Below are 12812 nucleotides of genomic sequence, written 5' to 3' on the forward strand. Positions count from 1 at the left end.
CAATCCTTCCCTTAACTCTTCCATGGAGATCCCAGACCTCATTCCAGTGGTTGGCTGTAAGCATCTTCATCTGTTTCAGTCAGCTGCTGGTAGAACCTCTCAGGGGACATCCATGCTAGGCTCCTGTCTGCAAGCACAAACTGGCATCAGTAATAGTGTCAAGGTTTGGTGCCTGTGCATGGGATGGATTCCAAGTTGGGAGGGTCACTGGATGGGCTTCCCTTCAAGCTCTGTTCCATTTTTATATCTGCATTCCCTTTAGACCAGAACATTTCTTAATCAAACATTTTAAACATGAGTGGGTGACCCCATCCCTCAACAGGGGGCCATGTCTACCTACTGGTGGTCTCTTTAGGTTTTATCTCTTCACTGTTGACATTTTACCTCAGCTTATACCCATTGGATCCTGAAAGCCTGACATATCCTTACAGTCTGGGACTTTTAAGATGTTCCCATGTCCCACAACCAACACTGGTGCATATTTTTATACATTCTCCTAGCCCTCTAGGATTCTGTCCTGTCTTCCTCTCCCCAATGTCTGACCCTGACTTTCTTCTTTTCCTTCCTCCTCTCACCCTCATTCATGTCACTTCCTCCCTCTGCCTCCTATGATTATTTTTTTAACACTATTCTTAAATGCTAGGTTTCATTTGAAACACAAACATAATTTTATGAGTACAAAGATCATCTAGTATATACCCCTAATTTTACAGTTAAATTTCTCCTACTATTAATTTCTATTTTTATTTACATAATGAATTCTGGTAGGTATTCATTAGGAAGATATCTCTGCTGGATATAAATCCCATTTATCTTCTTTTGGTGGATAATGTCTATTTTAATGTCTTTATTCAAAAGATTACCACCACAGAATATAGAACTTAAAGTTGACACTCATTTTTTTTACTTCCTATGGTTTTCATGGTGGTAGATAGGAGTCACTTTCTTTGAGAACTTGGTCCAGTGTGGTTGCTGATGACTTCTTACTGATTTTTTCCAAGATATTTTCTTTAAGTAATTTCAATAGATGGATCTCTAGGAGTTTCATAGGACTTGTCCGATTTGAGTTTACTCAGCTCTTGAATATGCACATTCATGCGTTATGGCCATTATGTTTTCATTTTCCTTCAAACTAAAATATTAATTTTGTTTAAATCTTGAATGTTTTGTTTTTACCTAAAAAGCATTTGAGTTTTGTTCAGTTTCATGATGCTCCTCCCAAGATCTTATTGAACAAAATCAGTACTTTTGATTTCAGACTTTCCCTGTGTCCTCACAAGGGCAAGCAGTAGTTCAAAAGGAAGACACATAGGACAGTATTAGGTAGTTAGGTGAGTTCTGAATTTCTTTGCTAGAATTTTCAATGTCTCTTCTCTGCATATGTTTACTAAAAATGTCCAAGCATTTCAGATATACTTAGCAAAAGCATAACATATAGATAGCTATGCTTCTTTTGACCCTATCAGAAATCCAGAAAGCCTCATTAGCCTTCTGTAATATTATAAGCTTTAAATTCTTATTTACAAATATATTTTTAAAAGAGTGGGAATATATAGGATCGTATACTATTGAATTTTTAAAAAAAAAATCTTTCCTATCTACATTGGCATCTGTGTATTCTGAAGCTGTTAAGATATTTACTAATACTTGAAGGCTTCAGAACAGACATGTTTGCAGCACTTAAGTAAGTGTTTTAGGTGAGAAGGCAGGAAGAAATTGTAACTCTCATTTTATATGATTAATCTTTCTAAAAGTAATCATTTATTTAGCCAGAAATCACTAAAGTCTTGTTTAAGACTGTATTCCTTTTGGTTCTGCTTGAGCCTGTAATTTGACTTGATTCTCTTGACATTCAAATCTTGTCTCCTTAGACTCAACAGGGAAATGTGGGCCTCCTCCACCTATTGACAATGGAGACATCACCTCCTTGTCATTATCAGTATATGCACCATTATCATCAGTTGAATATCAGTGTCAGAACTATTATCTACTAAAAGGAAAGAAGACAATAACATGTAGAAATGGAAAGTGGTCTGAGCCACCAACTTGTTTACGTAAGTACCTTATTTTCATAGACTATAAGAGATTCTGTGTTATATCATGGATATTATTATGTTAATACTAGAATACTCACAAAATACAAGTACTGTTTTGACTGTGCGTCAGTGCCAAACATCAGCATGTGATGAAAACAAGATTATTAGAAATTTAAAAAAAAACACTAGTCAAATAAAATTGTGCTTGCTATTACTTATAATTAAGTTTTTACTACCATGTATTAATGTCCACAGAACTGGGAGCCAGCATGATATTTTATACCAGCTTCCTCAGCCAATGTTGTATTGCAGTAAAGAGGCACTATGACCATGACAAATCTTTAAAAACAAATAATCAAACAAAAACAAAACAAACAAACAGACAAAAAACAAAAACCATATTTGTTGGGTGGGTATTGCTTAAAATATCAGAAATTAGTCTACTCTCATGTTTGGGAACATGGTGGCCCAGAGGCAAACTTGATGGTGGAGAAGTAGCTGAGCATTCAACATCTGGCTCTAGAGGGAGCAGCAAACCATCATAGACATATCTTCTAACAAGGCAACACCAATTCCAGTAAAGCCATAGCTCCTAATCCTTCTCAAGTATCACCAGCCCCCAATGAATAATCAATATGTGAGTCTATAGAGGCCATTCTTTCTCAATTCACCACATCTTTGTACATCTTGCAGGTATTAAATCCATACAATATCTCTTTCCCTTAGATAAGCCAAATAACATCTATTAATCATTGTCATATATTCTAGAGAAATTATAATCTTTCTTTTCTCTTTGAGAAAGAACTCAAAATAGTTGTCTTCCTGTGTTTGGTTTATTTCCCTTAATGTCTACCAATGCCCTTTTCTAATCAAAACAATAAAATATATCTGTAATTTACGGACAACATTTTACATTTAAATATACCATGTTGTCTTTATAAATTGACCAATTAACATTAGTTCAGACAATTTTTTCATCTTAGCTATGCTCCTTTAGCAGTTTACAATAGATATGTGCATGCAGTTTGAGTAATTTGACTTTATTTCCTTTGGGTACATACCAGAAGTATATAAGAAAAATGTATGTAAAAATCTATTTTTAAATTTTTAAGATATCTCAATTATTATCTATAGTAATTTCACAAAGTCATATTCCCATCATTGTTTTATTTGTTTTTCACCACACATTCATGAGCATTTGTAATTATAAGAGCTCCTTTCTCTGGTGCTATTTTAACTGAGTGAGGAGATATTTTATTATGGATTGACAATGAAATTACAGCTAATGATATTCAGGTGGGTTTTTTTTACCCAATTTTGATTGGCTTACTTTTCTTTTAAAATGTGTTTTACCACAGATTAATGACAGTTCAGTTAAAGACTATCAACAAATTGAAATCTTTTTCAATTATTTAAGTATAACATAAGGCAGATATAGTGCAAAGCTTTTTCAAAATCAATTTATTGAAAATGGTGTTGTAACTTCCAAAAGAGCAACCATGCCCAAAGCAATCAATTAAAATCAAATAAAACAAAGCAAAGACAAATAAATGTATTTCCACTTCTTTAAATTTTTTTGACATAGGCAATCCTATAAAAGCTACGTAAATATCTGGAAACAAACAACAGACAACCATTTACTTTGATTCAAGTGTCTAACAATTTCTTAGTTGTATTGATTAACCTCTTTGCTATGCACAAGAACCACATTGTGATAAAATCCGTGGGTCAAGGTTTGCTTTTTGACTTGTGATTTGGAATCCCACCCAAACACCCAGTGTCCAAAACCAATGAAATGTTTCCCAGTTGTGCTTTTTTGTTCTTTCAGTGGTTTGTTCTTACATTGACGTCTTTAACCAACTTTCAGTTGACTTTGCCCAGAATGACAGACAGATATAAATTTTAATCATCTCCATATGATTACCAATTATTCTTATATCATTTATTGAATATGATATCAGTTTTCTAACCTAAGTTTTTGGAAAGTCTATTAAGATCAGTTAACTGTAGATGCATGATCATTTCTCAAATCACTTTTCTCATTCACTGGAGGGTTTATTGCATTCAAGTTACTGTGGGGCTCCTGGTGTATGTTGAAATCAGGTATTATGACATCTCCGAATTTTCCTTTCTACTCTAGTTCCAGTTATCTACTCATTCTATTGTACTTCCATACAAATTTTAGATTTTTACTCATATGAGTATGAAAAATGTTATTGGTATTTTGTTGTGGGCTCATATAGACTACTAGTAACCATAGGAGATGTGGACATTTCTATATCAATATTCTTAGAACCCTTTAATATACAAGATTTTTCCATTTTTGTCTTTTCTGATTCATTTACTAGTTAACTAATATTTATGATTGAAGTTTTCACTTCTGTTGATAAATTAATAGCTGAATTAATTTTCAAGTTACTGATCATGACATTGCATTTATAGTTAATTCTCTGAAAAAAATGTTTTTTTTATAAAAAAGGGGTGATTTTTGTAGGTTTATGTATTGCTTAATGAACTTTGCTAATTTTTCTTTCAGTTGCATGTGTAATAGCAGAAGATATTATGAAAAGATATAACATAGTCCTCAGATGGAGAGAAAATCAAAAGATTTATACCAAATCAGGGGAGAATATTGAATTTATGTGTAAACCTGGATTCAAGAAAATAAGAGGATCTCCTCCACTTCATACAAGGTGCATTGATGGTCACATCAATTATCCTACTTGTGAATAAAATCACAATACAATTATTAGTAAATCTTATGGGTGAACCTTTGTTAAAAATGCACATGCATGTTACTGGTACAGTTTCAATTTTCATTTGAAATATTGTTTAGCTCATTTCTTCTAATAAGTATAAACTTTTGTTATGTGGTGTTTAATTTATAACCTTAAAGAATGTTGCCACAATGAAAGAGCAGCACATTCAAAACTTCCAATCCAAAATATATATTTAAGGACAAACTATATCAAACAACAAAAATAAATATAAGTTCTTCAATGTCTGTTTCGGTTCAGAACTTTTCAGATTTTTCTGGACATCTTTTGATGTAAAGTTCTGATTCACAGTGAGTGAAAGACATATTGACACAGTCTTCAAATTGGAATTATTTCCCAAACTCATAACAACCAAACTATCAATTATATTGTCACTAATGCATGTCATTAATTACTATATACTACTTTTATAAATACTATATACTACTTTTGTATCAGTAACAAAATCTAATTAAGTTCTTGCATATGAACTTCTAATATTTTGTACATTGTATTAATGAAATATTCAAACAATTATACAAAGGGATTAAAATTTTTACTAGGTGTATGTTTCTATCACTGTAATAATATTGACATTAAAATTTACGAATATTTGTTATCACTTACGAATAGAAAATGAGCATTATCTTAGTTTTTTTCTTGTTTTTTTTAATTCGATATCTTATTTATTTGCATTACAGGTGCCATCCCCTTCCCAATTTCCCCCACCCATTAGTCCCCTATCCCATCCATCCTCCTTTTTTGCCTTTATACTGTTTAAATTACATGCAAGTATTAAGGTCAGTTCTAGGTTGAGGAACTAGCAATACAATAGATGCAAATAGTCCAGGAACAAGGAAGACAATAAACCCAGATAATCAAAGAACATGCACAACAATAAACAGAGTCCCATGATCACTCTGTGATCACTATTTCTAAGGACTTATCAGGATAATCAAAATATTTGAGCATATTTCTCTGTCCTAGTCCAAAGTCATTTTCATGCCTAAAGCCTACTTTTTGTTCTAGCTTAAGATTTAGATTTCTGCCTATAGTTGCTTCTTTGTTCTAGCCTAAGATTTAGATTCCCACCTGAAATTTCTTCTTTGTTGTAGCCAGGATTTATATTTCTGTCTGATATTTCTTCTTTGTTCCAGCCTAGGATTTAAATTTCTGCCTGAAATTACTTCTTTGTTCCAGCCCAATGTCAGATTCCTGCCTGAAGCCTACTTCCTTGTCTTTGGCCTAGGTCAGATTCCTTCCAAGCAGCGCATTTCTTTGTGTTTGGCCAATGACAGATTTCTGCTACGCAGCCCAAAAAGCTCTCCACATCTCCCCTTTTTTATTCCATAAACCAGACTGAGCCTGTCTTAGGTTCTTCTGACAAGAAAGACTTCCTTACCCACTGTGGAATATGCATTGTCACAAGCAACACATTTCTGTCTTAGGGTGATGAGGCTCACTGCAGAATCTTAACTGTCCTTGGCTTACCAGCCTGTTAAATTAATAACTCTGTCTGGGGGTCCATTATCAGTTTCAAGTCATGTACTTTGGTTGCCAGCATGTTGATGTAGTTAGAGACAAGCTTTAACGCTATGGGCAGGAATAAAAGTATCCCCAGGACAAGAAGGGCTAGCCTGATCAAGATATATATGCCAGTTGTTGTTGTTTTGAAGAGAAATATTAACCAAGGCAACTCAAATGCATAATGACATTTAACTGGGTTTGGCTTTTAAGTTAACATATTTAGTCAATTATCATCACAGTGTAAAGTAGGACAGTGTTTATGTAGACATGCTGCTGGCAAAGGAACTGAAAATTCTACATTTTGATCCATAAGCAGCAAAAGGCCATGTGCCACACTGAACATCACTTGACCATAGGCAACCTCAAAACCTGCCCCGACTGTGACAGACTTCATTCAACATGACCCTACCTATATTTGGTAAGCTACACCTCTGGTAGTCTAATAATATCTGTAAAGGAACAGAAAGTCCAAGAATTCAGTAGTTACTCAGTTCTTAAGGCTGCGTGTCTCAGTTGGTTTTTAGTTTTTAAATACATAATCTTTAATTCCAGGAAAAGAATTGGATGTACTAGCATGGTGAGGACAAGAAGGGAAAGATGAAAAGAGCAACAGTCCCCTCCTTCTATGTCCTTATATAGGTTTACAGAAGAAGTTGTGGCCCAGATTAAATGTGTGTCCTCCATCCTCAAATTCTGGAATAAAGTCATGTATCTTCCTGCCTCAAGTTCCAGATTAAAGATGTTTAATTTCCTACCTCAAAGGTTCACACTAGAAAAGTAGATTTGCCTACTTTTAACTAAGTAAAAATCTCTCAGAGATGTGTACTCCATATCTGGATTGTTCTTCATTCCAGATGTAATCTTGTTGACAGTCAAGATCAGCCATCACAATTTCAACCATTATTACCATGACACACAATCATATCTCCTCATTTCATGATTAATTTTCAAATGAAAACAATAACCAAGTCATAGTTACACTTGAACATAATAACTGTTCTACATACAATATAAAATAGAACATTGTTTGTGATCATTTTCTTATCCCAACCTTTAAGAAAACCATTGATATTCTTTTAATTGATGTTAGAGCATATGATTAGGAAATAGAGGAAATGGAGAGAAAAGAGAAATACGTGTTTAAATGCATTCTTAACAAAATACAACCAAAGCACTCATTTCAGCTATAATCCTTGTTTCTCAAATTGGCTACACTGCCTTAGTTGATGGCTTAGTTAGGGTGCTATTGCTGTGAACAGACACCATGACCATAGTAATGCTTACAAAGGAAAACCTTACTTTAATCTTTTTTATATGATATTTTATTTATTTACAATATAGATGTCATCCTCTTTCCCCATTTCCCCTCCCTAGAACCCTCTATCCTATACCCCCTCTTCCATTATGCTTTTATACCATTTTGATTACATTAATATATTAAGGTCAGTTCTAGGTTGAGGGTCTAAGAAAATCTTTAATTGGGGCTGGCTTCCTGTTTCAGAGGTTTTGCCATTATCATTATGATGTGAAGCCTGGCATCTCAAAGGTAGAAATGGTGCTGGAGCTGAGAGCTTTTACATCCTGATCCTCAGGCAGCAGAAAGAGACTGTGTCACACTCACTGGACAAAGCTTGAGCATAGTCTTCAAAACCTGCCCGCGAAGTGACATACTTCTTCCAACAAGACTACAACTAGTCCCAAAAGGCCATATCTCCTAATAGCATCAATCATAATGTTCCAGGAGTTCTACCACATGGTATATGTGGGCCATTCTTATTTAATCAGCACATCTGTATTTAGCTATATCCCTTTATTACACATGTTGCCTTTCTTACACCACCTGTAAGCACCTCTGCAGGTCTTGGCTCTTTTTCTGGAGCAATGACTCATACATTCATTCCTGTAAGGTCTGTGCTCTTTATCATGTTCCCTGGATTAGGCCATGGTAAGTTACCACTGACCTTCATCACAGGACAATGTAGCACCAAGTGACATCCAAAAGAATTCTCTGCATGCCAGACTTAATTTTCTTATCTCCACTGTAAAGTTCCGATCCAATTTTACCATGGAAATTTGGATTTATCAACACTCTTACAACTGTTAATTCCTCTTTATCCTGTTTGTAAAGGACATTAGAAGCCCAAAGTGGCCATATGGAATACTGAACTTCTAGGCCAATAGATTATTTGTTGTAGGAACATTCTCTACTTTGAAAACAAAACTTCTAGGATAGCAGAACTTATGGTCTCAAGAACAAGAAGCAATTTTTCCTAGACCATCACTAGGGGTGATAGTGGGCTTCTGTTTTATATCCCTTGATCTTTGACCCATGAATCCTGGATACAAGAGTTATCATATCATATCTTAGGTGTATAATCAAAACATAATCTGCCCTATGGATAACACTGCCACAGCTTTCCAGCTGTTGCCATGTAATTTTATTTTACACTGTAGCTGTGTCTTCACAAGGCCTTATCTCTCCATTAGGTTAGTTGCTGCAGAATAATGGGTAACAAGATAAGACCAGTTGATAAAATGATTATTGGCCTTGGTCAGCTGCAATACTGTGTAGAATACCATGATAGTGAATAAGGCACTCTTTAACTTCACAGATGGTTGTTTTGCCAGAGGTATTGCTTGCAGGAGAGGCAAGTCTAAAACCAAAATAAGTATCTACTACAGAAGGACAATAAGGTATACTTCCCATAGAAGAGGTGGTCCAATATCAGTCAACCTGTTACCATATTTCTATTTCCTTTACAAAAGGAATGGGTCCTAATCAGGAACTCAGTACTGATTTATGTTGTAGAGAGATTTGACCTCAGAATACAGTTGTAGCCACAGCAGACTTGGTGAGTGGAAGTCCATGTTGTCAAGCCCGTGTATATATCTCATCCAGTCAACATCTTCATTTTGTTCATGGGTACACTGAACAATGACTGGAATGTCTGTGGAAACAAAAGCTAACTTTCCACAGAGAGTCATTAAGACTACTTGATAACTGATCTCCTCTTCAGCAAAAGTCACCTATTGATGAACGTTTCCATGGGACACAAGTTTCTTCACAACTTCTGAAAATTTGGAGAGATCTGTCTACATACAGCTTCTTACTCAGATGACTTTACCATCAATTTTCCAGTCATGATTTTGCTCAAGCCTCATCCAACCAATAAATTAGTTACAGATCATGATTTAGTGAACCACTGCACATCTAGCCACTTCTTTTTTCAAAGAAATTATATTACCCTGTGTACTGCCTGAAGTTTGGGCCTCTGTGAAGATTTCCCCTTACCCATGACTTCCAGCATTGCTAGGAGATGTTTGTTACAGTCTACCTGTCCACTTCTAGGTGGTGCTTGTATAACATGCAGAAATAACAGCAAACCAGATCTAAGTCTTCTCCTCCTCAGTCAATCAATCATAAAGAACATACCATGAGGCTCTAGGTACACACTTTTCTGCTGACATTATTTTAAGAGGAGTAAAAATCATTTGGCCAACTTCTTCATGTAATTTACTTGTTCCAGCCTTCAGGAGCTGCTCAGATCCAATCACGTATACATCTCTTTCACTTGGTAATAAACTGCTGCCATGTACATCCTACTTTCTGATCGGTGTATCTGATAATATTTGTTTCATTGTGGGTTGCTTATGTTGCATGATGACTAGAGTCCAATAGCAAGCCAAGAGCTGTCTTTCAAAAGGAAAATAGTTTCTTTGTAAGCAATGGTAGAGTTTTGGTCCAAAATCCCAAAGGTTTATTCTGTAATTCACCTATAGGGGCCTGCAGCAGGCTCCAAAGAGCATTCCTATCTGCAATTGACACCTCAAGTACCAACAAGTCTTCTGGATCATATGGTCTAAGTAGTAGGTCAGTCTTCACATCTGCCTAGACCTTTGGAAGAGATTTCACCTGTTTTAGGCCTGACCAAAAGCTACCAGTCACTTGGTATATGCACCAGAGTAGTACACCTAAGTGAGGAATGTGCTTTCTCTAGAATCAAAATATACTCACTAAATATTTTACTTCTTTTTGTTGGTGAAGGACACCAGATGCAACAAAAAACTCCTTCTTTAATTTTGCTACTATTACGAATAGCAATATATATATGATATTCAGGATATCTGATATGTATCATCTATGAAATTATTGTTTGATCCCCAATGGCAGCACAACCCATAGGTTGAGAACCATTTAAGGAAGATCTACAACAGATGTAGACATAAGACTTGGTGTCTTACCAATGCTTGCCTTCTCTTTTCTATGTGCTGCCACGTGGTAGAATCATGACAAAGAAATTTTGTGTGCTTTGCTTGTATTGGAACTAACTCCATTAGTGAAGAAAGCACCACCTAACCCAATCTCCCAGAAAACTCCATTATCTTTACTATCATAAAGGTGATGTGGAAACATTAAATAAATGTTAGGTAGGATCACCATTAAGACTGTAGCAGAGGAATGAAAAAGACAGTTCATCATGATGGGAACTAAAAGACAGAAAAATGGTTATTCCCATCAGACAAAATAAAAATTAAATTAAAAAATATTAAAGGAAAATATAAGAGATTGTTAAATGTAAAGTAAATTCACTAAATACATCTAACAAGTAGGTCTGTGTGTAATAAATTTAATATAAAAACATATTTATAGAAGTAAAGGAAAAATACACTTAAGTATATTAACCATGAGGTCTTCTATTAAATATGGGTCTAGTGGATAGAAAAATAACACAGCAACATTATACTTGATTGATATATTAGCCATATTATCATCATTTATAAGGGTATATTATTTCACCAGAACTTAAAATTCAACTGACACACTTTATGTCCTCAATGAATATAAGTAATTGAACCTGTCAAATGCATGCATAGCATGCTATCTAAGAAGAGTAGCATGCACATCCTTTCAAAAGGCATACAAAATGTTCATCTGAATAGCTAATATTCTATACAGTGAACTTCATCTTCAAAAATATTTGTGTTTTTATAGACTCTTCTTCATAATGTCAAACCTCTACCATCTGAAGATATTCATACTGAACCATAGGAACCATGTTGATGTCTAACAGGAAGCATTTTGCAACACTTGCATCTCAAACATTTGCTACATGATGACTTGAGTACCTGGTACATTACAAAGGAGCACTTTCTTCCCCCTGCTCTAGCACATTGAGCATTAACAGTGACATATGATAGCTAGGATTGGCAGAGATTCTGACCCACTAGAAACTCACATCTCACACTTTCTCTCACCACCAGATTTAATTTCTCAGGAAATATAATGAGAACCTTCTTTTTCATTGAAAAAAATATTTTTTCATATGTATATTGTGATCATAGCTTCCTCAGTTGACTTCCTCCAGACCATTCACACACACACACATTCAGCCAACTCCAAGAAATTTCTGTCTGTTTCAAAAGCAAATAAACTGGCCAAAAGAAAAATTCAAAGAAACACAAAACAGAATAAAATATAACAACGGGGAAAAACACAAAAAGAAAAAAAACACACACATAGTGGGGCTAGAGTGATGGCATAGTGGTTAAGAGCACTGACTGCTCTTCCAGAAGCCCTGAGTTGAATCCCAGAAATCACATGGTGGCTCATGACCATTTGTTATGGGATCCCATGACCTCATCTGGTGTGTCTGAAGAGAGTAACAGTGTGCTCACATAAAATAAACAAAATCTTTAAAAAAAAAAAAAACATATACATAGGGACCTGTGGACCCTCTGCACTCTATCTTCCAGCCTACACCTCTAACCATATTCCTAGATACATGAAGGGACTTCTACTCTAATTTCCTGCAAGACATCTCTACTGGGTTTCCTCAGATAGGATTTCCTGCCCCCTCTACATTTCATTTCTCAGTCCATAACACTGCCTGAATACATGGAGACATACTGCTGCTCAAGACAAACAGAGGCTTGAAACCATCAGAAAATTCTACCTCTACCTGAATCCCTGGAGGCCTGCCCTCACCCAGGACAATCAGCAGCCTTAAGTCATCAGGACCTACCATCTCTGCCTGCTACCACCAATAACAACTAGCTCTAACTGAAATATCAGAGGCCTGCTGACATAGGTGTTACAAGATCTACCTGCAATCCCAGAGACCTGACCTCATCCGGGATTACCAGGCATGTCAAAACAAGGAACAACCAGATAATAAAAGGTCAGCATAAAATCACAATCAACAAAAACCAGGGCAATATGGCAGCACCAGAACTCAGAAATTCTACAACAGCAATCCCTGAATATCCTACCATACCTGACTCAAAAGAAAATAATTTTAAATCTAATCTTATGAAAATAATAGACATCTTTAAAGAAGAAATGAATAATCCTTTAAAGAAATGCATGAAAATACAAGAAATCATGTGAAAGAAATAAACAAAACTGTTCAAGACCTGAAAATGGAGATTAAAGCAATAAAGAAAAGACAAACCAAGGCAATCCTGGAGATGTAAAACCTAGAAGATAGAACAG

General features: G+C 35.3%; 1 protein-coding gene across 2 annotated transcripts in view; it reads left to right on the forward strand.

Annotated features, from left to right (window-relative positions):
• The window catches only part of LOC114626413 (complement factor H-like), a 30828-nt gene extending 23784 nt beyond the window's left edge, over positions 1–7044 (forward strand). The window contains exons 9-11 of one of the 2 annotated variants that reach the window (XM_028773814.1): positions 1872–2054; positions 4573–4729; positions 6872–7044. In XM_028773814.1, the coding sequence (XP_028629647.1) occupies positions 1872–2054; positions 4573–4729; positions 6872–6920 (389 nt within the window). In that variant the 3' untranslated portion in view covers positions 6921–7044. Of the gene's footprint in view, positions 1–1871; positions 2055–4572; positions 4730–6635; positions 6739–6871 lie in introns of those variants that run through there. The other variant, XM_028773815.1, reaches the window with a different exon arrangement.
• The last annotated feature ends 5768 nt before the right edge of the window (positions 7045–12812 follow it).

The sequence above is a fragment of the Grammomys surdaster genome, unplaced genomic scaffold, assembly GCF_004785775.1.
Source record: "Grammomys surdaster isolate TR1022 unplaced genomic scaffold, NIH_TR_1.0 234, whole genome shotgun sequence".
Lineage (NCBI taxonomy): Eukaryota > Metazoa > Chordata > Mammalia > Rodentia > Muridae > Grammomys > Grammomys surdaster.